Source organism: Panthera uncia, chromosome B4 (genome assembly GCF_023721935.1).
Source record: "Panthera uncia isolate 11264 chromosome B4, Puncia_PCG_1.0, whole genome shotgun sequence".
Taxonomy (NCBI): Eukaryota; Metazoa; Chordata; class Mammalia; order Carnivora; family Felidae; genus Panthera; species Panthera uncia.
Window position 1 is genome coordinate 131,514,861 of NC_064809.1, and position 24,027 is coordinate 131,538,887.

Sequence of the window (24,027 nt, forward strand, 5' to 3'; positions counted from 1 at the left end):
GTCTGGTGGGGAGTTTGGCGTGGCCAACCGGGTGAGCCAGGGGTGAGTGTTGGGAGGGTGTGGCCAACACCCCACTGGGAGGTGAGGAGAGGTGTGGAAACCAAACACGTTTCTCCGGTGAGTCATACTTGGGGAAACTGCTCAGTGAGGTAAAGCACAGATCTACTTTTCTACCCCTGTGTATAGCTTTTTCAAGACAAACTTTGTTTTGACACTTGAGTATACATCACTGTGGTTAATGTCTGGGTTGAAAGTACAGCTGTTGCTCACAGCTTATTTATTTTCTACCCGGTTTTAGCTCCTGATCTGCTCTCATCCAGTTCCATTTCCTGGGATATAAAGTTTTCCGGGGTCGCTCGCTCGAGCCACTGAACCAGTCTCCTTGGGTTTCTCCTCCCTCCCGGGTGTGTTTGGCTTTGCCCTTGACAAACACTCTCACTCACACCCTTCGGCCTAATGTTCACTGAACAGTCTTTTCTGTTGTTCTCCTACTCAGCTCATGTATTGGCATTTTTTAAAAATATATTTTTGTATTTGTCTCCACTGGATCTCTTCTGTCCTCCATTTCATAGTTGAAAAAGTTCTTAAAAAACTTTATTCAAAAAAGCGCGTTCTGATGATCAAATCGTCTCTCTGTATCTCCTGGATGCTGTCTGAGCTTGATTAACACGTGCACGAATTGTTACAACATTTTCACTGACAGGTTGCTAGATGTTGAAACAGTTGAGCTTTAATAGACGGATGATCCCGCCTAACCCCCCACCCTTCACCCCCCACCCCCCTGCACTGGCAGGCCCTTGCATATCCATGTCCCTGCAGGACAATAAATACCAGTGTCCTGAACACGACGAGCAAGTCACTCTGGAGTCAGTTCATTGGTGTGTATTTCCCAAAGAGAGCTCCGCGACACAAGGGGTGACGGCTCCTTCACCCTGCCAGCCGTAGCCCTTCTAATGTTTGAAACTCTCCAGTTGCTGTAAATTACTGTGATTACTGTGGTGATTGGGACTTAACCACTTGGAAAATATCTTTATTTTTTTGAAAAGGCAATACATTCGTGTGGCAAAATTAAAAAATGTGAGAAAGGACTGTGAAGAGTCGTGTCCCTGCCCTGCTCCCATTTGCTTAGCACCCACCAGCCTCACCTCCTCGCAAGTAATTCATTCTTAAGTTTCTTTACCTTCTTCAAAACTTCCTTAATGCAAATATAAGCAGATAAGCATGGCTTTTAATATTTGCTCCCCTTTTTATCCCTACACAGATAGGGAGCATGCTACAAGCTCTGTTCTGCACCTTGCCTTTGTTGTTTTTCTTTTTTTTTTTTTTCACTTAACTACGTATATCAGAGATCTTTCCAGTCTTCAGGGCTGCATGGTTTTCCATTGCACAGATGTACTGCTGTGCTTTCATTCATCCAGTCCTTTTCTGATGGACGTTTCAGGGTGCTTCCAGTCCTACTATTAAAGACAATGCTGTGGTGACTAGTTTTGTACACTTGTCATTTTCACACACGTGTGGGTGTAAGCGTGGGATAAAGGACCAGAAGCGGGGTTGCTGGGTCGGAGTGGGGCTGGTGATGATCTCCATCACAGATGCCACAAGAGTCAAATGATGGGGAACATATAAAAGGAAGGGGCAGGAACTAACATTCTGTTCTGGCTCCACACGTTTGTGGTTTTGAGAGACCCCATGAAACTGCTGTCCACAGAAGATGTGCCAGTGTATGCCCGCCACGGTGTGTAGGAGAGCGCCTGTGCCCGTCAGCTTCCCGGCGGAGTCTAGACTCTGGTCCCTTTATTCCGCCTGACTTTGCCACACGGGTGCCAGTTTAGAGCTCACGCCATCCCTTCTCCCTCCCCCCATAATATACAGACCCCTCCGTCCTGGCCTCCCAGTGCCTCACTTTTCTGTATTCAGGACCACTGGACAGTGAGTAGCGACCAGCTTTCTGAACGATCCCTTCCTCTGCCTCAGATGTTCCCTTCGCTTGCCTGGTACACTCGTGGTTCAGACTGGCTGACACCTCTGCTTCTTCCATCTCGTTTGCTTGCTCTCTCTACTTTTCAAATTGCCCCTTAATGTACAGCAGTTCCTTATTTTTGGCTCTCTGCTTTGGGGGACTTGAAAACTGGTTTCTTGTTTTAGGTGGTTCCATTGGGACTTTCTTCTCTGCCTGCGCTCTCTTTTATGTAGTTTCTTGGCGGCAGCCCTTGCCGCCCCCGAAATTTCAGTGCGTCCTCTCTGAAAAAATTTTGGGGGCTTTCCATCACTATAAGTGGTGTTCTGGAAGTTGCTTCCTTTCACCGTAATTCTCTTACGGCTACTTTTCACCCAAATCGGCAGGCATTTTAGGAAGTACCCTTTGTTAAGAATAGTTGTCTTCATAATACCTTCCTTTGAACCTTAAGTCATTGGTGTTCCCTAGGAGAATGTGATTCATCTTTTTCTTTATTAGTTATTGACTGTCCCTGCAGTCGCCTCTATTTTTCCATCCGTCACCAGGTTTTGAAATCACTGTGTCTGCAGCACCAGCTGTGGGCCCAGCAGCGTCTAGTCAGACCTGCAGTTCGGACCTTTACCTAGGGCCTGTGTTGAGCTGGGCTTTGGATACCGTGCTGGCAGGGTAAGCGAGGACCCTGCCCTCACACAGTGTGTATGGCCCTTTACCTGTGTTGTCTTCTAAAACATTGTTGCCTTAAAAAAATTTTTTTATGTTTATTTTTGAGAGAGAGACACAGAGCGTGAGCAGGGGAGGGGCAGAGAGAGAGACACACACACAGAATCTGAAGCAGGCTCCAGGCTCTGAGCTGTCAGCACAGAGTCCCATGTGGGACTTGAACTCACGAAGTGTGCGATCATGACCTGAGCCGAAGTCGGACACCCAACCGACCGAGCCACCCAAGCACCCCAAAATGTTGTTGCTTTTAATCCTGTCTCCTGATTCTGTGGAATGTACAGATGAGAAACCGAGGCCCAGATCACACAACTCGTAAGTGGTAGAAAGGTGACTTCAGTCCAGACGGGTCTAACTCCAAACCCCATGTACTTTCCTTGTGTCTTGTGCCAGCCACATCTCTGTCTGATGTGGCTTCCAAGTTGCAAACACAAGATGGTGTGTGGTGGGCTAAGGCCAGAGAGACCCGGGATCCTCTGCTCAGGTACACACTTGGTGACATGTGTTTACCAAGAGGGGTCTGCTCTGTGCTAGCGCTTCAAGTGACCTTCCCTGTGTCCTGCAGCACTTCTCGGAGCCTTCGTTTCTGCTGTATGGTGGGGACTGGGGACATCTATGTCACAGGTGCTCCAAGAATTAAGGGAGCCAAAGCACATAAAGGGAAGGAGGCAGGAACTGACATTCTCCTTTGACTCTATCTGAGAATGAATAAGGAAGTTCACTTTGCAAATTGACTTTTAGGACCAAAGGGCCTTTTTTTAGAATACGGTATTTTTTCCTTTCGTAAGGGCTTTTGGAGGTGTGGTGGGCGGGACACAAAGGACGAGTCACAGAGTGCAGGGTAAAGTGTTGCACGTCTGGACCACAGTATTCAAAGGTTAAACTTGGTTGACTTGATGGAATTTTTTAAAGAGTAGCTAGATCCCAGAGCCTGGGCCTCCAGGTAAGGCTCCCTGGGGAACCTCTGTTTAGAAACTAATCCTAAACCATTGACTGGTTTGGAAACTGGAAAAGCAGAGCTTTCTGAATTCCTTAGGCCTTTGGAATTGCTAATGAATACGTGTCTAAATGTCCCTTATAATCTGGCTGCTGCATCTGGCCTGTGAAACTGGTCTGGTGGGTTCAGAGTCTGGTTTGGACCAGTGATGAAATCCCGACTGCTGAACCAGATGCAGAGCTGCCTAAGCTGGCGTCTGCTCAGTTCAGGTCCTCTCTGTCCCACAGCAAAAGGGAAACCATGCTTCTTGCTAAGTGTGAAATTGATGGTGAAGCCTTATACTTCACAAAAGGCCTTCTGATACATTTGTCTCTCTAACAGTGCTGTGAGGTAGATGCTTCCTTTTTCTTCCCATTTTGCAGATGAGACATTGAGACCAATAAAATAATTTGCCCAGGATTCCCCATGCTGATGGAGTCGGGAGTTGACTTTGGGCCTTCTAACGTGGGATCCCAGATACTTTTCTGCCCCATGGGAATGAGGTGGGGTGTGTCCTGACTCAGGAAGGCTGTCTAGGAACCCCTTCTGGTCAGAAGTTATTTTGAAAAAATTTAATACGGTTTTTAAAACGTGTTCAAACCAGTTCAGCATGAGTGAGTATCTGTTATATGCCCAGCACAGCATTAGACTCTTGGGGTACTGGAGGTGAGTGAAACAGTCCCGACTTTCAGGGAGCTGACATCTAAACAACCAGACAATACAAAGTGAAATGCAACAGAGGCCATAACAGAGAAGCAAACTCCAAGTAGTGTTTTGAGCACTAAGGAAGGGAATTAGCAGTATCTTCACAGGGACTTCGACATTTGAGCTGAGATGTGAGGGAAGAATGAACAGAACTTTACAAGGGAAAAGTGTCATGATGTTCTTTTTGACAGAGTTGGACCAGACTTGGGAGTAATTTGGCACGTTCTGGGAACATGTGATTCACCGTGGGATCAAGGTTCTCAAACTGTAACGTGTCTAAGAACCCACCAGGGTGCACCTCCGGAGATCTGAGTGTGGGAAGTCTGGGATGGCACCCAGGAGGGACACCTAACTAGTGGAAAGGTGGATCAGAGGAATTTTCTTGTGGAGGTACCATATAAGCTGAGGTCTTCAGGCTAGATAAAGGGGCAGGAGAGAGGAGTCATATTCTAGGCCGAGGGAACAGCCCTTTGGAAAGGCATTTGGGTGTGTGGGTGATTTACAGACTACAATCTTGATAACTGTGTTTGTTATCTTTCTCAAACATGCTTTTGACCCGGTCCCTCCCTCTTGTGCTTCAGTGTGCTCTGTATCAGTCTGGAGGCTGGGTGGTGAGTCGCAGAAACTGCGTCTGGCTAGCCTGAACAGAAAAGGAGTTTATTGGAAGGACAGTGGTGCGCGGACTGACCGGAAAGCTGCAGAGCCCGACTTGGAAAATGGGCCCGAACCAAGGGAGGCTCAGGAGCTAAGGATAGCCTTAGGATAGCCTTAGGAGCTAAGGATAGCCCAGGGGCAACAGGGTTAGGACCCCACCGCTGCTGCTCTCCTGGGTCACTCCAGCAAGAGTCATGCTCCTGGTGCGGGTGTGCATGAATCAGGGCTGCCTGGTGGGAAGCCTCACCTGCCACCGAGACCACTCACGGGGGTTCTCCGAAAGGAAGAGCAGGGTGCTGATGGGAGGGTTGGGTTGAATGATGGACAAACAACGAAAGTGGCCAGTGTCCACTGCATTTTCTGTGCCTCTCCTTGCCTCCAAAATAAGATCCAATGCCTTATGGTGCCATTAAGGCCTTTTAGAACATGACTGTAAGCCGCTCCACTTCTCTACTCTGTTGCACGTTCTCTGCCCTTCAGCAGCTTGCAGGGCATTTCCTGGTGGTGTGGTGGTTTTTCTCAGCCTGTTCCCTCTGTCTGTCATGACCTTCCTTCTCTCTTAACTCCTAAAACTCTTCATCCACTGCCTGCCAGTGTGGATCAGTCCTTCCTCTACCCTCAGACAGCCTTTCCTTTCTTTTTTCTTTTTAAGTCTTTTTTATTCTTTAAGTAGGCTCCATGCCCAACGTGGGACCTGAACTCATGATCCCGAGACCAAGAGTCAGATGTTCCACCAACTGAGCCAGCCAGGCGCCCCCTCTGACGGCCCTCTCTTTGTGAGGCACTTGTCTGTTCTTGCCCTTGTCACAGTGGATGAGAGTTGGTTGGGTTTTCCCTTTGAGATGGGAAGGTGGGGAGGGAACCACACCCCTTTGGAATCCTTGCCCTGGGCTGGGACCCATGCTAGGTGCTCAGCATCCTCCAGCCCCCAGCAACATAGCACACAGTGTCTGTGGGTGCTGGGTGGGTGTTCATAGCACAATTTAATAATCTGCTTTGTGAGTATTTGTTTTGTCCTTAGTCTCAGGGAGGGCAGTGAGTGGAAGGATGGGATGGCGGGTTGTTGGGGTCTTTCACCTTTGCCTGACTGGTTTTAGAACCGAACAAGTTTGAGATCCCCTGCTGTGGAGACTGTGCCCCCAGGAGAGTCGGGAGGGTGGTTCAGCTTGCACCTGACTTTGTTGACACTCGGTTGGTTATCTGGCACCGTGAAGTGCGATGCCCTTGTCTTCTAGAACAGGACAATGCAGGATTGGTTCCTGGGAGTCTTGCTGTCCACATCTTGCTCACCTTTCAGTCTCTTGTTCCAGGAGAGTGAAAGAGCAGCGGTGCAGGGTGGGAGCAGGTGAAGACAGGAAATACAGGAAGACCTGAGATGACGCTCCTGCCCTTCCCAGGTGGGGGATGTGGGCTCTCATTCATGAGTGAGGCACCTAACGAGCATCTGCCTGATGCCAGGGTCTGTTTGGTGACATCCATTCAATAATGGAGCCAAAGCATCTGTACAGTGTGGTGCCTGAGACTTGACCTCAAATTACAGCTCCACTACCTGCCGACTGGGTGACGTAGGACAAGTTCCTTAACCTCTCTGTGTCTCATTTTCGTTGTCAGTGCAGTGGAAACGATAATGGTATCCGCCTCAAAGTGTTGTGAGATGAAATGAGGAAACTATGCAAAGCGCTTAACGCAATTGCTGACGCACAGTAAGAGCTTAGTAAATGTTAACAATTACTGTACTATTTTTATTATTGCTACTACTGATTGCCTCAAGATTTTTCTTATTCTCAGAGTCTAGTCCTGACCTCTTTCTAAGAGCAGACATTGCAAAGTCCTAAATGGAAAAAGAGGGACAGCCTTTCAAATGTGGGGTGCCAACAATCTGATGCCTCTAACTTGCCTGAGGATTGGGAGGCCTAGGTTCGCCGGCTGGGACCCAGGGTGGGGCTTTTGCATGGGTGGTGCGGCTGGCTGGCTTACTGACTGCAGCATTGTGAGGCCTGGGCCGTGAGGCGGGGCATCCACGATGAAGGACTTCCGGAGAGGAAGCCCCAAGGTGTGGTTGTTGGGGCAACTTCTGGTGCAGGGTGCTTGTGAAAAGAGCACAGTCTTTGGAAGAGGAAGAGGACGAGGTTCCTACCTCACTGCCGCTCGCTTGCCCACCTGCCTAAGACTGTGTGCAAAATCACCCCCTTTTTGGACTTGGACTTGTTTCTTCCTGTGTAACCACCACCATCACTTTTCAAGAACTTATGTGTCAGGCACTGTTCTAAGTACTTTACACGTATGGACTCTTTTTTAAAAGAGGACTTGAAACCACCACTTCACAGGGTAATTTGAAGATATATACCACACTATGTGTGAAAGTGCCAGCCAGGTGTTAAAAGCAAAAACAACTGGGAGACAGTGCTAATGAGGTTCTCTTCCAGTAAAAAACAAAAACAAAAAACATATTTAAACTTTGTGTATAAATGTATACTCACACACAAACAGGTAAATAGCAGTAAAAATCAACAACAACAAAGGCTTTTTAAGCAACATGCTATCTATACAGGTTCTTCTTGCATTGTGCACCTCTTTATCTTAATACTTGGTGCCTGGCCCTGGCAGATGTTTGCCCAGGGTTTCGCCATCAGAACATGTGCCTCTTTTGAAGCGTTTAGTTTTGTGTCTGGCGCATAGCAAACTCAGTTAATGTTTCTTGAATGCGTGTCTTAAAGGATGGGTCTTTACTGATTTAAAAAGACTGTTCTAGAAAGAGCATCTTGTCGAGGCAGAAAGTCTCATTTGGAGAATAATTTAATCATTTGGGTAGGAAGGTGTGCTCACAAACAAATAGCCAGGCAAAAATATCTCTCCTCTGTTCCCTCGGTGAGTCAGTTACATGCATGCTTACCCTGAGATTAACCTTCCATTAGCTTTGAACTTAATATTGGAAGTAATGAGATGGATTACATAAGCACCCCCCTCGACACCCCTTCCCCCAAATTCTCCTTACTTTATTGTCACTCCAGGTCTCTCTGCATCTTTCTCCCAAGTGGTGATGAGCATAACTGTAAAATCTAAGAAATGTTTGTTTTGTAGAGGAAAATAGCATAGAGGAGAAGTTCAGACCTAAATACAATCTCAGTTCAAATCTTGGTTCAGCCACTTTGTAGTTTATGGGGGGAGAGGGGGCTTGGGCAAGTTATTTAACTTATTTGAACCTTATTTTCCACACTTATTAATAATACTGGTCTCAGGGTTTATATAAAGTACTAAGTATCAGTGTGATAGCTATTACTGTGTTGTCCACACAGAATCAATATGAAATGAATTTGATTTTAGTCATAACCACCTCTGTAATTTTTTTTTAATTTTTTTTTTTAACGTTTATTTATTTTTGAGACACAGAGAGACAGAGCATGAACGGGGGAGTGTCAGAGAGAGAGAGAGACACAGAATCTGAAACAGGCTCCAGGCTCTGAGCTGTCAGCAAAGAGCCCAATGCGGGGCTCAAACTCACGGACCGCGAGATCATGACCTGAGCCGAAGTCGGACGCTTAACCGACCGAGCCACCCAGGCGCCCCTGTAATTTTAAATAAAATGTAAATGTGATTTCCAGTTAGAAAATAAGTTTATTAGTTTTGTTGCAGAGTTATTTTTGCTTTTAAACATCAATAGCATGACCACTGACTTTTTTTCAGGGGTTAAACTAGAATCTAACCTGGAGATGACACCCTTTAGTGTTTGTTGTGTTAAAAAAAAACAGTAACAACAACAACAACAAAAACAGGTGTCTGGTTGGCTCAGTTGGTTAAGCGTCCAACTCTTGATTTTGGTTCAGGTCATGATCTCATGGTTGTGGGATCAAGCCCAATGTTGGGCTCTGTGCTGGGTGAGGAGACTGCTTGGAATTCTCTCTCTCTCTCTCTCTCTCTCTCTCTCTCTCTCTACCCCCCCCCCGTGTCTCTCCCCTCACCCTGTCCTCCCTCTGCCCCTTGTTCACTCGTTCTCTCTCTCTCAAAAAAAAAAATTATTATTTAAAAATTTTAAAAACAACACTGAAAGAATCAAATACATTTTTATGTTCTAGATGTATGGACAGGAGTATATATGGACAGGAAAATAAATGTAAAATGTGTATATATCAGAGTTTGGATTATTCCCATACTTACAAGAAAATTAGCCTCAGGGAGATTTTTTTCCCAAAGGCAGCACAGCAGTTACATTCACAGATTCATGGTTCGGTTTTGCTAACAGATAGCCAGGTCTTCTTCAGCCAGTACTCTTTGAACTTCTACTTGGGAATCCCTTTTCGGTTTGGCCTTCTGGTTAGTTCTTGGTTTAGCTTTTTTTTGATATTCTGCTTTTCTCCCTTAATATGATTCTTTGCCACACTTCCTTCACACAGTCTCCAGGAGGTGGCCTGTTTCCCAATGTGGACCATCTTTTAGAACCTCATATATAACCAGACCTTTTCTTTAATCAGTTTTCAGAAGATTCTCTTCATCAGTTGATGAAGTTATCCAAGTTTCTGTTTCAGCTATGCGGATACCCTCTCAAGTCGGAATTCAGCCCTGAGTTTGTGCTCAGAATGATACTTAATGCGTTCACAACGTTAGGGGGTTCTGGGGAAGCCAGCAGCCCCCTTGTACAAACCAGCATGAGCAGCCGCTGAGCCAGAGGGATTTCTCTTCCCAGAACATTGTTGGATGACTCACCGTTCCTTCTTTAATAAAGAGAAGGACCAAGTTCATCACCGTGAGCTATAGAATAACCTGTCATGATTTGATCCTGACTCCTGCCCAGCCCGGTGCCCTGGCAGTTGTCCATTCTCTTCAGCAGCCCACTGTGCCAGCTCTGTGCCTCCAAGCCTTGGTTTCTGAAATTCCCTGGGCCTAGAATTCCCTTTGTGTGCCCAGCAGCCTTCGGTCCAGTTCCCACAAGAGGCCGTTCCACCTGCACCTTCCCTGTGTCCTCCTTGCTGCTGTGATTGTGAATTTTTTATCATCTCTCGAGGCCAGCACACAGTGGGTGCTCCACACGTTTTAATCCTTTCGCATTTACATACCCACTTCACCAAAAGTAGAAGCTTTGCAGAAATAGCAGATTTGTCCAGATTTCCCAGGATAACCTGAATTTCAGAAATATCTTGTCCCATTGTGAGGTGACATGTCCCTTCCAGTTTGGGTTCAGAAAGCATAAATGCCATTTTTACAGATCGCATGAAAGTTGCTTTGGGGAGCGTTTCAGTGAATTGATGCCAGTGTTTTTAACTGCCAGAATGGTTAGTACTTGGAGGAGTTTAGGGGAGTGGAAGATTTTGTCCATGTGCTTGTGAAGCATAATCTATAAGAAAAGCATTAAAAAATATACGTTCCTGTATGTAATGTGGCAAGATAAAATTTTTTGAATATTAAAAACCTACTCTTAGCTAACATATCAGCACATATCAGAGATTTGTTAACATTATTAATGAGAAAACCATCAGGATGACAAAGCTGGATCAAAAGAGAATGTAAGAAACTGATATTTACATAGTTTTTACAAAAAAGGATGCAGGAATAAGATTGCAAGTTTAGATGCAGAACTGGTTAACGTCCTACAGGGCAATACAAACAAAGTTTATCTTTTTTACCAGAGAGAAATCATTCGCAATCTAACAATTTTCTACAAGTGAACATCTAACTTTACCTAATCTGTGATAAATAACAGGTCAAAACAAGTTTGTTTTGGGGTGCCTGGGTGGCTCAGTCGGTTGAGCGACTGACTTCGGCTCAGGTCATGATCTCACGGTTTGAGAGTTCGAGCCCCGCATCGGGCTCTGTGCTGACGGCTCAGAGCCTGGAGCCTGCTTCTGATTCTGTGTCTCCCTCTCTCTCTGCCCCTCCCCCTCATGCTCTGTCTCTCTCTGTCTCAGAAATAAATAAATATTAAATAAAAAAAAACAAGTTTGTTTCCACAGAGCATCGGATGACCTTTAGTAGGCACGGTAAGTACTATTACCTGTACTATGACTGTAAAGGGACACAGTATGATATATATATATATCCACACACACACACTGCTTTGTTTTCAAGTTTTGGATAATTTTTCTTAAATCATAATTGGGTTCAAGAGCTCAAAGATGGCTGGGTCTGAGGTAGAGAAGAGTCCTTGTTGAAAGTCATTTAAGTGGTTTTGAAATGGAATTGTGGAATTCAGAAAGGAAGAGGGTGGTAAGGAGCAGAAAAGGTGTGCTATGGCAGTCACATTCAGGAAAGATCTCCTCCCCAACTCCCCTCCCCCCACAAAGGCATGTACGGATAAAAGGAGGGGGTATTTTTTCCCCCAGGTGGATGATGAGCAAAGGTGAGTGGGAAGTGAAATTCCTAGGAGTAGGAGGGAGCAATTGGCAGGAAGTTTTGAAACTTGTGTTTAAGAGATTTGATTTGATTTGAAAGACTGTCGGACCAACAAGATACTCACAGAAGACACTTGTCACTGGGTAGGAGGCTGTGGTTGAAATCAAGGCAGAGTATGGAAGTGAAGCAAAGAGATAACTGTGATACCATGAAAAGAGGCTTGCCGGGAGTTCATAGTAAACTTAGGGCAGAGGGAAGAAGAAGAAAGAACAGTTGAAGGGGGTGCTGAAGATCACTCTCCTGGTTGAAACTGAGAGCTGGCTCAGGTCTCCTGCTGTGTTGGACCAGAGAGTTCAGGACTGGCCAGCTGGGACTTTTTGAGGCTGCCCCTAACATCCAGCTGGGCAGATAGGAAGAGAGAGATATAGGGAGAGGAGACCAGAAGACCATTTGAGAATGACTTTGGCTTCCCTTTGTGCTTTCTTTTTCTCTTAATTTTCAGATGTTTTATTTTATTATGTAATATTTGATATATGCAGTGACACATTTCTGTGTTATGAAACACAGGCATTTGAGAACCCCCACCTCCCTGCCCAATTTTCTTTTGTGGTTTCTTTGCCAGTAAAAAGAGTTTACTCATCCCTCGCTTAAAATATAGGATGCCTGAGTCACTAGTTTGCCATCCTGTGTCATTCAGCCCTCCTCCAGACTCCCTGTCCCCCAGGAAGGTGACCCAGAATCCCCTTGAAGTGCATGATGCTGTCCCTGTGCTCTGAGTGTTTTAGCAAATGTGCCCCCTGGTGTTTGAAGTGATTTTAGGCACCCGGTTGCCTGTGATAAGTGTCCCTATGTTCCTTATATTCTTGCATTTCAGGGTTTCTGCGTTGATGGGTTTAGTCAACAGCCCAGTTCTTGAACTGCTCTCCTGGGTGACCTGAATGGGGGTAACTAACGTTTCAGGTCCCGAGAACGCAGTGGTGATCACAGATAGCAAAATGGAGGAAGGAAAAGTTATCTATTGACCCTCAGGTGTGATACTGGTTTGATTTTTTTTTTTTTTAATGTTTATTTATTTTTGAGACAGAGAGAGACAGAGCATGAATGGGGGAGGGCCAGAGAGAGAGGGAGACACAGAATCTGAAGCAGGCTCCAGGCTCTGAGCTACCAGCACAGAGCCTGACACGGGGCTCGAACTCACGAACCGTGAGATCATGACCTGAGCCGAAGTCGGACGCTTAACTTACTGAGCCACCCAGGCGCCCCTGATTTTTTTTTTTTTTTTTGATCCTAGGAGGGAAGATAAGATCTTCAGCTTGAAAGCAGGATACTTGTTTCTTAAGCGCACTTGTTGTGAATTAACTTCTGTGATTACCTCCCTCTCACTCACTGGTTGTGGTCCATCTGATTCCCATCAGCCTGCAAACATCATACACCATACTTATTTCTGTGTTCTTATGCCTGTTGGCCAGATCCAGTGTGAAAGATTAAATGAACAACACATGAAGAAAGTTTAGGTGAATATCCTTACAATCTTTGGGATGAGGGACTTTTTAAGTGTAACACAAAAACCATGTCATTTCATTACACAATATTAGCATTTATATACAGTCAGTTCTGCCATAATGCAACATATACCTTCATTAAAAATCATTGCACTAAGGGGCGCCTGGGTGGCTCAGTTGGTTAAGTGTCCGACTTCAGCTCAGGTCACGATCTCGCGGTTCGTGAGTTCAAGCCCCGCGTTGGGCTCTGGGCTGATGGCTCGGAGCCTGGAGCCTGTTTCCGATTCTGTGTCTCCCTCTCTCTCTGCCCCTCCCCCGTTCATGCTCTGTCTCTCTCTGTCCCAAAAAAAATAAATAAAAAACGTTGAAAAAAAAAAAAAATAAAAAAAAAAAAAAAAGAAAATAGCCATTTGTCATCCCTAAGTGGTTAAATTCTAATGGGTTGATACAATCTGATACGACGCAGTACAGTGCTGTGGGGCTCTCCCAAACCATCACGATCTATCCATCATGGCTGACACGGAATACTTTTCATATTTTATTAAGTAAAGGGAGGAGGGTACAAAATAACATCTTCAGTGTGACCCCATTTTTGTAAAACTGCTCACACACACATGCATGCTCGTGTAGAAAGGATACATGGAAACATTGACAGTGGATGTCTCAGGTGGAATTGCTGGGTGACTTTTTCATTTAATTATTTTCTGGAATTTTCTATGGTGAATGTTACTTTTACAATTTTATTCTATTTTTAATTTTTTTACGTTTATTTATTTTGAGAGAGTGTGCACATGCACAAGCGGAGGAAGGGCAGGGAGAAGGAGAGAGAGAATCCCAAGCAGGCTCCGCGTCATCAGCACAAAGCCCAATGTGGGGCTTGAACTCACGAGCTTGAAATCATAACTTGAGACTGGATCAAGGGTCCTACACTAACCGACTGCACCACCCAGGTGCCCCACTTTTACAATTTTAAAAAAGACAGTTACTTTCAAACATTATCTAACACAAGGTGGGTAATAAATACAAAATATAAGAATAAATGACCTACTTTGTAAAATCGTGCTCTCAGCACCTAACTGGGCTAAGTAGCAAATGGCCACTGAAGGATTGTTGGCTGACTGCAGTTTGGAGGCCATGTTACCTCATTTGGGGCTTTAAATTCTTTATTCCTGACCAAAGTTAATCTGCCCAGATTTCAGGTCACCTCACTCCCAGGTAGATCCTGCTAGCTGGGCTGGACAGAGTGCTTTATGTTACCTCCAGGTTGCAAGCTCCATTAAGTGCGTGTGAACTTGGGGTGTCTTTGGATGAGGCTCCAGAGTTGTTGCAATGCACAGGTGATAGCTGCCGCCTCTGATTTTGGTTACCTGCTTTTGAAGGGACCAAAACCCAGGTGTAGTTTCTTGGGGCCCAGGTTACTTTATTAAGCAAACTTATCCCTTTAAGAAGCACCTAAAAAACAGGAGTGTGGGGGCACCTGGGTGGCTCAGTCAGGCGCCTGACTTCTGGCTTCGGCTCAGGTCCTGATCTCACAGTTCATGAATTCAACCCCCACCTTGGGCTCTGTGCTGGCAGCGCAGGGCCTGTTTGGGATTCCCTCTCCCTCTCTCTCTCTGCCTCTCCCCTGCTGGTGCGTTCTCTCTCGCTCTCAAAAATAAATAAATAAACTGTAAAAAACATGGGGGTTACCTGGGTGGCTCAGTCAGTTAAGTGTCCGACTTCAGCTCAGGTCATGATCTCAAGGTTCATGAGTTTGAGCCCCACATTGGGCTCTCTGCTGTCAGTGTAGAGCCTGCTTCGGATCCTCTGTCCCCCTCTCTCTCTGCCCCTCCCCTGCTCTCTCTCTCTCTCTCTCTCAAAAAATAAACTAAAAACAAACAAAAAACAAAAGAAAAAACCAGGACTGTGGCTTAGTTGGAGAGGGTAACCACCAGGAGCATCGGTACCAGGTAAACTACAGTTGGCAGGCCTGGAGCTCCAAGGAGACCCAAGTTGACTGGCCCTCCACTCACCATGCAGGTTCTGGAACTTCATTTTTCTTTCTTTTTTTTTTTTTAAACATTCAGTTATTATTATTATTTTTTTTAACGTTTATTTATTTTTGAGACAGAGAGAGACAGAGCATGAACGGGGGAGGGACAGAGAGAGAGGGAGACACAGCATCGAAAGCAGGCTCCAGGCCCTGAGCCATCAGCCCAGAGCCCAACGTGGGGCTCGAACTCACGGACCGCGAGATCGTGACCTGAGCTGAAGTCGGACGCTTAACCGGCTGAGCCACCCAGGCGCCCCTGGAACTTCATTTTTCAAAGCCCCATAAAACCTGTGCCTTCTCCAGGCTTCCCTTTTCTGGGTTTCATGGCTCTCGGCGGAAATGAGAGCCTGTGTGATTGCAGCACTCCAGTGATCGGAGTGGGGAACACGAGGCATTACGATGCTCCCACAGGGTACGGCCTGGAGCTTTAGCGCAAAACTGCACCCGGGGAGGCCTGGTGTGCCCTGCTGGAGCAGGGGCTCAAAGAGCCTCTTCCCATTACTTCTTCCTTCAAACGCTTGGTCTTAATGGGCCCCTCTGCGCCACTCAACCCAGTGCCTGTCTGCCTGGCTGCAGATAACACCACCGGAGCTTGTCGTGTGGGGGTTGAAAAGAATTTATTTTTTTAATTTAAGCAGTTGCATCCCATCTGCCTACACACTCTCAACCTGCTTTGTGAACAAGCTTTGTGACCTTTGCAGGTTACTTCACTGTGTCAGCCCCTGCCTTTCTCCAGGAAAGGCTTTGGGAGAGCACTCAACCAGATGGGATCGGGGAGCCAAGTGCCCAGGCAGTAGGTGCTCTGGAATTGCCACTAATAGGGACCTTTGTAAGGGTCTGCCCCTTGCCAAGCACTTTGCACAAATTATCTTTGTTAATCCTTACAACAAAGAAACGGAATGAGTATTCTTTTTCTTTTTTAATTTTTTTAATGTTTATTTTTGAGAGAGAGAGTGCGTGTGAGCAAGCGGGGGAGGGGCAGAGAGAGGGGGGAGACACAGAATCTGAAGCAGGCTCCAGCCTCTGAGCTGTCAGCACAGAGTACAACGCAGGGTTCAAACTCACGAACCATGAGATCATGACCTGAGCTGAAGTGGGGTGCTGAACCGACTGAGCCACCCAGGCGCCCCCCGAGTGAGTATTCTTAAGGCAGCCTTTTGTGGTGAGGAAGCCAGGATGTAGAAGGGTCACTTACCTTTCACACACTAGGTGGCCTCCTGAGACCCACCTAGTACCAAAGCCCGTGCCCACCTACCAGACCTCTGGCCTCTCTTGCCTTGTGTCCACCTTAGCTTTCTGCGGATGTGATGTTCTTTTGGCTCACAAACCAGGCCTCTGTGTTGATTCCCCAGAGTTGGGATTTTTATGGGAACTCTGGGAAGCTCAGCAGATTACTAGGTTTCTCTTAAGCATTTTCTTAAAATTTTTTTAGAAATCTTGTGTTGTCCTTGGAATGTGTCAGCACTAAATTGTGTTTTGTTTAAATTTTGTGCTGAGTTTCAGGACATTTCTTAGTTTAATTCCTGGACGAGGAATTGGAATTGGTTGGTACCAGTTACAACGTGGCAATGTGCCCATTTCTCCCTCCCACATACAACAGGCTGAGTGTAGAGGGGACGCGGCAGGGTGTTGAGGTGTTGGTAAATAATACCACTACGTAGTCATTTAATCTTACGAGATGCTGTTTTGCCAGCAGGTCGAACTGCTGAGCTTCAGTCCTGTGTGGTCACCCTGGAAACCCCAGTAGCTTTCTGCTTGCCTAACATAAGACTCTTCGTAGCCCAGACCCGCTACCTCCATATAGAGCGTGTACACACACACTGTTAAAGACCTGGGAGGGACTCGCTGGTGGACAGTTTGGGGGAGTGAAAAGAAGTAGTAGCTTTTTTTGGTTTGTGCTTGGTTTGGGGAATTTTGGTGACTAAGAGCATCGTGCGGCCTTGAATGTTTAGAGAGGAGGGTGTACAGTTCAGGAGCAAGCAGTAGCCACTTAGGGACGTACTGGAAGGGGGAGGAAGTGAAGACAGTGGAAAGAACTGTACGTCTGAAAATACCTGGGACAAAGCCGAGGCCCCAGACTTCTAATGGGGACCAGCCCTAAAGGGAAGAAGGAGTCGTGATATGACTTGTTAGTTGTGGATTAACTTGGGTTTGGGCAAGTTTTGAGGAGGACGAATTAGGGTAAGAGGCCCTGGAGGCAGGCTTGAGGCCCTTTGGGCTGGGAATTTAGGGGTCCCAGGTACTTAGAGCATGATCTAGACAGGGGCCATGGCTTCCAGGTGGACATCCCCTTGGTCTCACAGACTCCTTGCCCAGAGAGAAGGGACACAACCAGGGGAGTATCGGGGTGGGCCCCCTAGAGCATAGAGTCCAAGGCTGGGGTTGCTCTGCCCTGACCTGGCAATGCGTGCACCGTGGTGCAGTGGAAGAACAGGAAGCTGGGAGGCAGAGAACTGGTTCTAATCCTCGCTGGGCCCTGATGAGCCGTGGGACCTTGGCCAAGTTATTTCACTGTTGTGGACTTCATATATGATCTTTCCACCCACTGCACTCCTAACGATCCATGACTTCAGCATCCCTGGGTGTTCCTGAGGGTACCAGCAGTGCCCAGGGATGTACCTTTCTTGGAGAGAAGGCCCAGAGCTTAACCTGTGGTGAGGAGGGAGGGCAGCCTGGGGTGAGAGCCTGACTCCCGCGTTCCTGCTCTGCCGCGGAGAGCAGTGCCAGAGACTAGAGGTGCTCCAAAGCCTTAAGACAGCCACTACCCACTTCCTGCCCCAGTGTCCCTAACTGTACGACGAGACCAGCAATAACTTCCAAAAGCAATACTCCCCCAGCACAGAGATAGCTCCTGTTTGGCCTGACTGATCAGGAAAGTTGGTAGAAAGGGCCTGGAGGTAGGGTGGGGAGAGAGAACATCCGAGAGATGAAGTCCTGCCCTGTCGCCCCAGTGGTTTGCCATCTTAGCCCAGGTGGTTCACCTCCCAAGAGGGAGGGGGGGGTTTCCCCGACCCATTTCTGCGAGGGTCATGGGAACACCTTTTGATTTGCAGGCCTCCATTTCTTAAGCAGATTTGAAAGTTGCTAGATGTTTTGGATGGCGATAGAATGACCCCTTTTTATTTATTCACAGAGATGCTGCAGTTTGTCAGCAATCAAGTTGGAGAGTTCCCTGACTTGTTCTCCGAGCAGCTGTGTGGCTCCTTCCCCAGTGGCAGCGGGGGTGGCGGCAGCGGCGGCAGCAGTGGTGGCAGCGGCAGTGGCAATGGCGGGGGCGGAGCCGTGGACCCCTCCCTGCAGCGGTCCTTCAGCCAGGTCCCTCTACCTTCCTTCTCTCCCTCGGCCGCTTCCCCCCAGGCTCCAGCCCTGCAGGTCAAAGTTCCCTCCACTGCAGTTCCCACCCCACCCAGGGCAACTCCCGTTCTTCAGCCCCGCCCCCAGCCCCAGCCCCAGCCTCCAGCTCAGCTGCAGCAGCAGACGGTGATGATCACCCCGACATTCAGCACGGCTCCCCAGACAAGGATCATCCAGCAGCCTCTGATATACCAGAATGCAGCTACCAGCTTTCAAGGTGATTCAGAAGTCAGATCCCATAGTGACGGGTTGGTTCAAAAGTTCATGTGCCAGTTTGCAGACCTTCTGAGGCAAATCGTTCTGTCCTGTTTGGGGATGACAGAATCCATCGGTTTGGCCCCTGTCTGAAGGGGTTTTTGGCAATGGGCAGTGAGGACAGTGGGTACAGGAACCGTTCACATTCTGCCTCTTCAGATACCTTAATATCTATTGTGCCTGCTTCAAGGATACTTGGTCGAAGAATCTGACAAGCATAGTAGACACAGGGCTGTGCTGCTAACTAGAGCTACAGGCTGGAATACAATGAGTCTAGAAACTGACCCAAGCACCAGCCAGCCCTTGGCACCTATAGATTGAGAACCATTCATTCAGCAAACATCTCCTGAGCACGTACTACAGAGAATATATGACTCATAGCAGGTGTTAGGTCTCCGTGCAGCAGGCCTCATACTAGGCCTTCCGTGGGCGGGGGGGGCTGAGTGAGTGGCTTTCTCTGCTGTGCTTTGCCCAGTGCCTTTGCATCAGATTTCCCTCCGACCCTTTGGGGAGCCCTGGGCGGGATTGGTATTACTCTGAATTTCAAAGGCTCTGACAGTTCTTCTATGTGCTTCGGGGGGTTTAGGGGCTGTGGGGAGGCAGCAAAGCAAAGAGCTGAGACCGTCATCCCAAAGTGCATTTTCCATTCTTTTCATGAGAGGAAGTGAAGCCCCGTGGAGTTGTTGGTTCTCTGTATCTATGAACTCCCTTGCTGGGTGCAGTCATTTGCTGATTAGCTCCCCTCACCTCCACCCTAGCACCCAGAGCAATAAAATAATCTGTTCTGGTTCTCTCAGAAATTGATGCAGCTCTCATGGAATGTTCTTGTTACCTAGATTAGCTTGTAAATGGTCGTGTACATCTTCTTCAGCAGCAGGTGGGGAGTCGGGAGCGTTCTGAGGCACCCTGTCCTCGGTTATTACTGCAGCTACAGTGACAACAGAGTGCATTTCTCGTCCATGTGACTTTTCCCTCCTCTTCTCCCAAGTCCTTCAGCCTCAAGTCCAAAGCCTAGTGACATCCTCCCAGGTGCAGCCAGTCACCATCCAGCAGCAGGTGCAGACGGTGCAGGCCCAGCGGGTGCTGACGCAGACGGCCAATGGCACGCTGCAGACCCTCGCCCCGGCCACGGTACAGACAGTTGCTGCCCCCCAGGTGCAGCAGGTCCCGGTAGGTGGCTGGTGAGGACCCAGGGAGGCACCGGTTGGGGCTGGTCTTTGGTTGAAGGTGTGGTCCACATACTCAGAAGGATCAGCGGAGTGTAAGGGAGCAGCATTTGGGGTGCCTGGGCCCTGTGAGGCACCAGTGAGCTCAGAATGGAGACCTGGCTAAGGTCTCATCTGTAGGTGTAGACTGGCCCTCACAGCCTCCGTAAATGCAGGTGGATTGTGATATTTAAGCATCCGATGGGTGTAAAACTGGAAAGAGGTGTGCTAAGGTATTTCTGAGTCATGTATCATAGTGGACCATATTTTCTTATTACCAAGGTCATTAATTAATCTTTGGAAAAAAAAAATCCAGGCTCTTCCTTTCTGCTTCTCAGCCATGTTCCTGGCTTTCCTGAGTTTGTCCAAAATCGGACCTCCCTCCCCTCTACCACCCCCCACTCTGCCCCTGCCAGGTGCTGGCACTGCCGTCTTCGAAGCCTTTCACCCTTAAAACCCAGGACCCTCTTTAGCTATACCCTTTCTCCGTCTCAACCCAGTAATCAAGTTGTGTTCTCAGTTTTAGGAACATGTTATTTTTTCATTCTTTCCCGGAGGGAGTCTCTGTGTAGTAAGAAAGTAAGGCAAAATAGAAAAATAATACTGCCTTCCTTTTCCTTTTCTTCATTGTCCATCCAGGTCCTGGTACAGCCTCAGATCATCAAGACAGATTCCCTTGTTTTGACCACACTAAAGACAGATGGCAGCCCTGTCATGGCCGCAGTCCAGAACCCAGCCCTCACCGCCCTCACCACCCCCATCCAGACAGCTGCCCTTCAAGTACCAGTAAGAGTTGCCTTCCTCCCTGTCCTCCCTTCTCCCCTCTCTTCCTCCTTTCTTGGAGGCATTAGGCCTCAGAGATGTTAACAAAGCCTCTACACAGGGTGGGCAGGTGCAGAAGCTCCATGGAATGTGTCACATTGCAAATATACCCCCTTTTAGTCTTTTTTAACTCCCGGTTCCTGGGCAGCACCTCTGTACAGGGCCATCAGTATGGAGGACTCTTAGGTCCTGCTGATGGCGGTTTGGCTTCTGAAGGACCCCAGGCCCACCAGGCAGGGAGGGGCTCCAGGGTGAGGGACATGGAAGGCACCCATCCTTGGGTTGTAGGGCCACAGCTATTTTCAGCATCTTGCGGCAGGAGAGTCCAATAGAGTCAAAGGTGATCAGAATTTGGAAGTAAGTTTTATTCATAGAAGCCAAGAACTGGAAACAGCCCACAGGTCCAGAAAGAGCTATTGATACATACAGCTGCCGAACCTCAGAAACAGTGTGTTGAGCAAAAAGATGCCTGTCACAGAAGAATTCATGCTGATGATTCCATTTACATGAAATTCAAGAAGAGGGAAAACTAAGCTGTGGCGATAGAGGTCAGAGCAGTGACTGCAAGAGGGAGAAGGGACAGGCGAAACTGAAAAGAGGCACGAGAACTTTCTAAGGGGATAGAAATGGTCTGTGTCTTGGTCTGGATTATCTTAGTTACACGTCGTATCCAAACATTAAAACTCCGTCACACACTTAAAATGTGTGTTTTTTATTACGTGTGAATTATTTCTTAATGAGTGGTGAAGTTGAGTGGCTTCTTATTTGTTCATTGGCCGTTTGGATATTGAGGTCGTTTAGTGAAGAAGATAAAACTAAAATTAGTAAAAATAGAAACAGAGGAAAGCAGAGCTGAGGGGGAAGGAGGAAGGCCTCTACAGTTGGCCTGCTTATCTAATAGGATGGCTCTGTCAGTTCTGCCCTTGTGCATTTTGATGGCCAAATTATGTTAGGAAATGCAGCAAGTGACTGCACTGTCATAGGAAAGGAAAAGATGTATCCCACACCAAGAGTAAGTTTTCCTTATATGCGAGCTCAGAGGTGGTTAATGGTTTGCCCGCAAGGCAGAAATCATATGACTTGTTTCGGGTACCCCTAGATCAAAGGTTGAAACCTATTTATCCATGTTAATCCTATTGTGGTGTGGTTTGTTGACAGTGGTTCTGAAAGGGGCCTAGTAAGTAAGGTACCAGGGCTCCTGCAGCTTCCTGGGGCCTGACTTAATTGAGGAGAGGGGTCAGACCAGGCAATGCCACATGGCCAAGGCCAGCAGGTTTGTGCTGTGAAGTTGCTTGACTCAGACTGACCACGGGGTAACTCTGCCCCGTGTCTGTGCTTGTTCTAGACTCTGGTGGGCAGCAATGGGACCATTTTGACCACAATGCCTGTGATGATGGGGCAAGAGAAAGTGCCCATTAAGCAGGTACCGGGGGGAGTCAAGCAGTTGGAGCCCCCCAAAGAAGGAGAAAGGCGGACGACTCACAACATCATTGAGAAGCGGTATCGCTCCTCTATCAATGACAAAATCATCGAGTTGAAAGACCTGGTCATGGGGACGGATGCCAAGGTAGGTGCCAAGCAAAATGGTATTTCATGTCCCACCGTTTGCCCTCCACTGGTCTTTACTGTGGGAATTTTGGAAGACCCAGATCCAGTGAGTGAACGTAGGGATGGTTTAGAGGTGCTTTCTTATTAATTAAAGCATCTTGGGGTTTTTTCAAGATTATAAAATATTAACCAACATAAGGGAACTGTTGGGGATTGGAAAGGCAGTGACCTGCCTAGACCTTTGAGACTGCTTTGCAGTGATCATGGGTCCCTGTAGCCCAGGCAGAGGACTGCCCCCTGCTCACCAGCAGGCAGATGCAGGACTGTGTGTACCGTGGAGTCGGCTGGTGGCGTTGCCACCATATGTTTAATTGTGTTCAGGGGTGGTTAGCAATACCGTACCTTTGAGGGAGGAGACGAAATGGAGATTGGGTCTTTAACAGCAAATAGAGGAAATAGATTTTTCATTATTTCTGGTGTTTCAATGAATGTGTCTTCTGTCGTGTAGGTGTTTTGTGTTTTTTTTTTTTTTAACCTGTTATCTGTTTATCTTCATCTCTATTTTTTAAATTATTTTTCTTGTTATTTATTTTTTTGCTTCCTCATCTCTGTTTTGAAAGAAAATTTTATATTCCTTGTAGCCTATAGATCTGAAATGTACTAATATAACTTTACTTAAGGTAGCTATCCAGCAATGCTCTGGTCTTTGGTCGTTTGTTTTCTTTAATGTCTTTTGGTTCCCGGCGCCTGGGTGGCTCAGTCGGTTAAGCATCCGACTTCGGCAGGTCGTCGTCTCACGGTTCGTGAGTTCCGGCCCCTCGTCTGGCTCTATGCTGACAGCTCAGAGCCTAGAGCCTGCTTCAGGTTCTGTGACTCCTCCTCTCTCTGCCCCTCCCCTACTCGTACTTTCTGTCTCTGTCGCTCTCTCTCCCAAAAATAAACATTTTAAAAAATTAAAAAAATAAAGTTTTGTTTTGGTTCCAAGATTATTATAAGAAGTGGGAGTACTAGCTAATTTCTATTTATCGAGTGTCACTATGCATCAGACCAGGGGCTACTCTCTTTACATGTATTATCTCATTTTACCCTCACTACAAGCCTGTGATTCATATATTATCATTATCCTCATTTTAAGGACAAGGAAAATGAGGTTCACAGATGTTGGGTAACTTGTCCTGGGTTGCACAGCTAACCAGTGAGTGAGGCAGCATCTGAACCTGGAGCCACGCCTTCACCCCATGAGCTCTGGGTCTCTCCCCTCTCGCTCTGCAGCCTGCAGCGATGCCACTGTGTTTTCACCCATCTTCCTTCCCAGATGCACAAGTCTGGCGTCCTGAGGAAGGCCATTGACTACATCAAATACCTGCAGCAGGTTAATCATAAACTGCGCCAGGAGAACATGGTGCTGAAGCTGGCAAATCAGAAAAACAGTGAGTAAGCTCACTTCCGGTTGTAGAAGTCCTGTGCTGGGCACTGGGGAGGACCCACTGATGTGTACAGGGTGCCTTCAGAGGTGAAGCAAGAGCAAGGACCATGTGCCCCTCACCCAGCCCAGCCCTGGCCCAGGCGGGGCTCTGTAGAAACAGACCATTTGCCAGATGTGGTTTTCTTTGCAGAGCTCCTGAAGGGCATCGACCTAGGCAGCCTGGTGGATAATGATGTGGAGCTGAAGATCGATGACTTTAATCAGAATGTCCTTCTGATGTCCCCTCCGGCCTCTGACTCAGGGTCGCAGGCTGGCTTCTCCCCCTATTCCATCGACTCTGAGCCAGGAAGCCCTCTGTTGGATGATGCAAAGGTATGAGCTTCTGAAATCCCCTGATCCTGGGATCTTCCCCATCTCTCCTGAGTTAATTGTGGAAGAAGCTGCCAGCAGGGGCCAGGCCAGGTGTTGAGAGGACCGGGGCTGGAGAAGACCAGGAATTCAATGAAATTAGTCAGGTCCTCCTGTCTCCCCCCCCCCCCCCCCCCCCCCC

The 24,027-nt window shown here is 47.5% G+C and overlaps 1 protein-coding gene across 1 annotated transcript in view; it reads left to right on the forward strand.

The window, feature by feature from the left end:
• Window positions 1-24,027, forward strand: part of SREBF2 (sterol regulatory element binding transcription factor 2) — a 58,139-nt gene that overhangs the window by 6,275 nt on the left and 27,837 nt on the right. Inside the window, exons 2-7 of the mRNA XM_049626440.1 lie at window positions 18,001-18,438; window positions 19,465-19,646; window positions 20,321-20,467; window positions 21,849-22,070; window positions 23,367-23,481; window positions 23,668-23,849. Coding sequence (XP_049482397.1) covers window positions 18,001-18,438; window positions 19,465-19,646; window positions 20,321-20,467; window positions 21,849-22,070; window positions 23,367-23,481; window positions 23,668-23,849 — 1,286 coding nt within the window. The remainder of the gene's footprint in view (window positions 1-18,000; window positions 18,439-19,464; window positions 19,647-20,320; window positions 20,468-21,848; window positions 22,071-23,366; window positions 23,482-23,667; window positions 23,850-24,027) is intronic.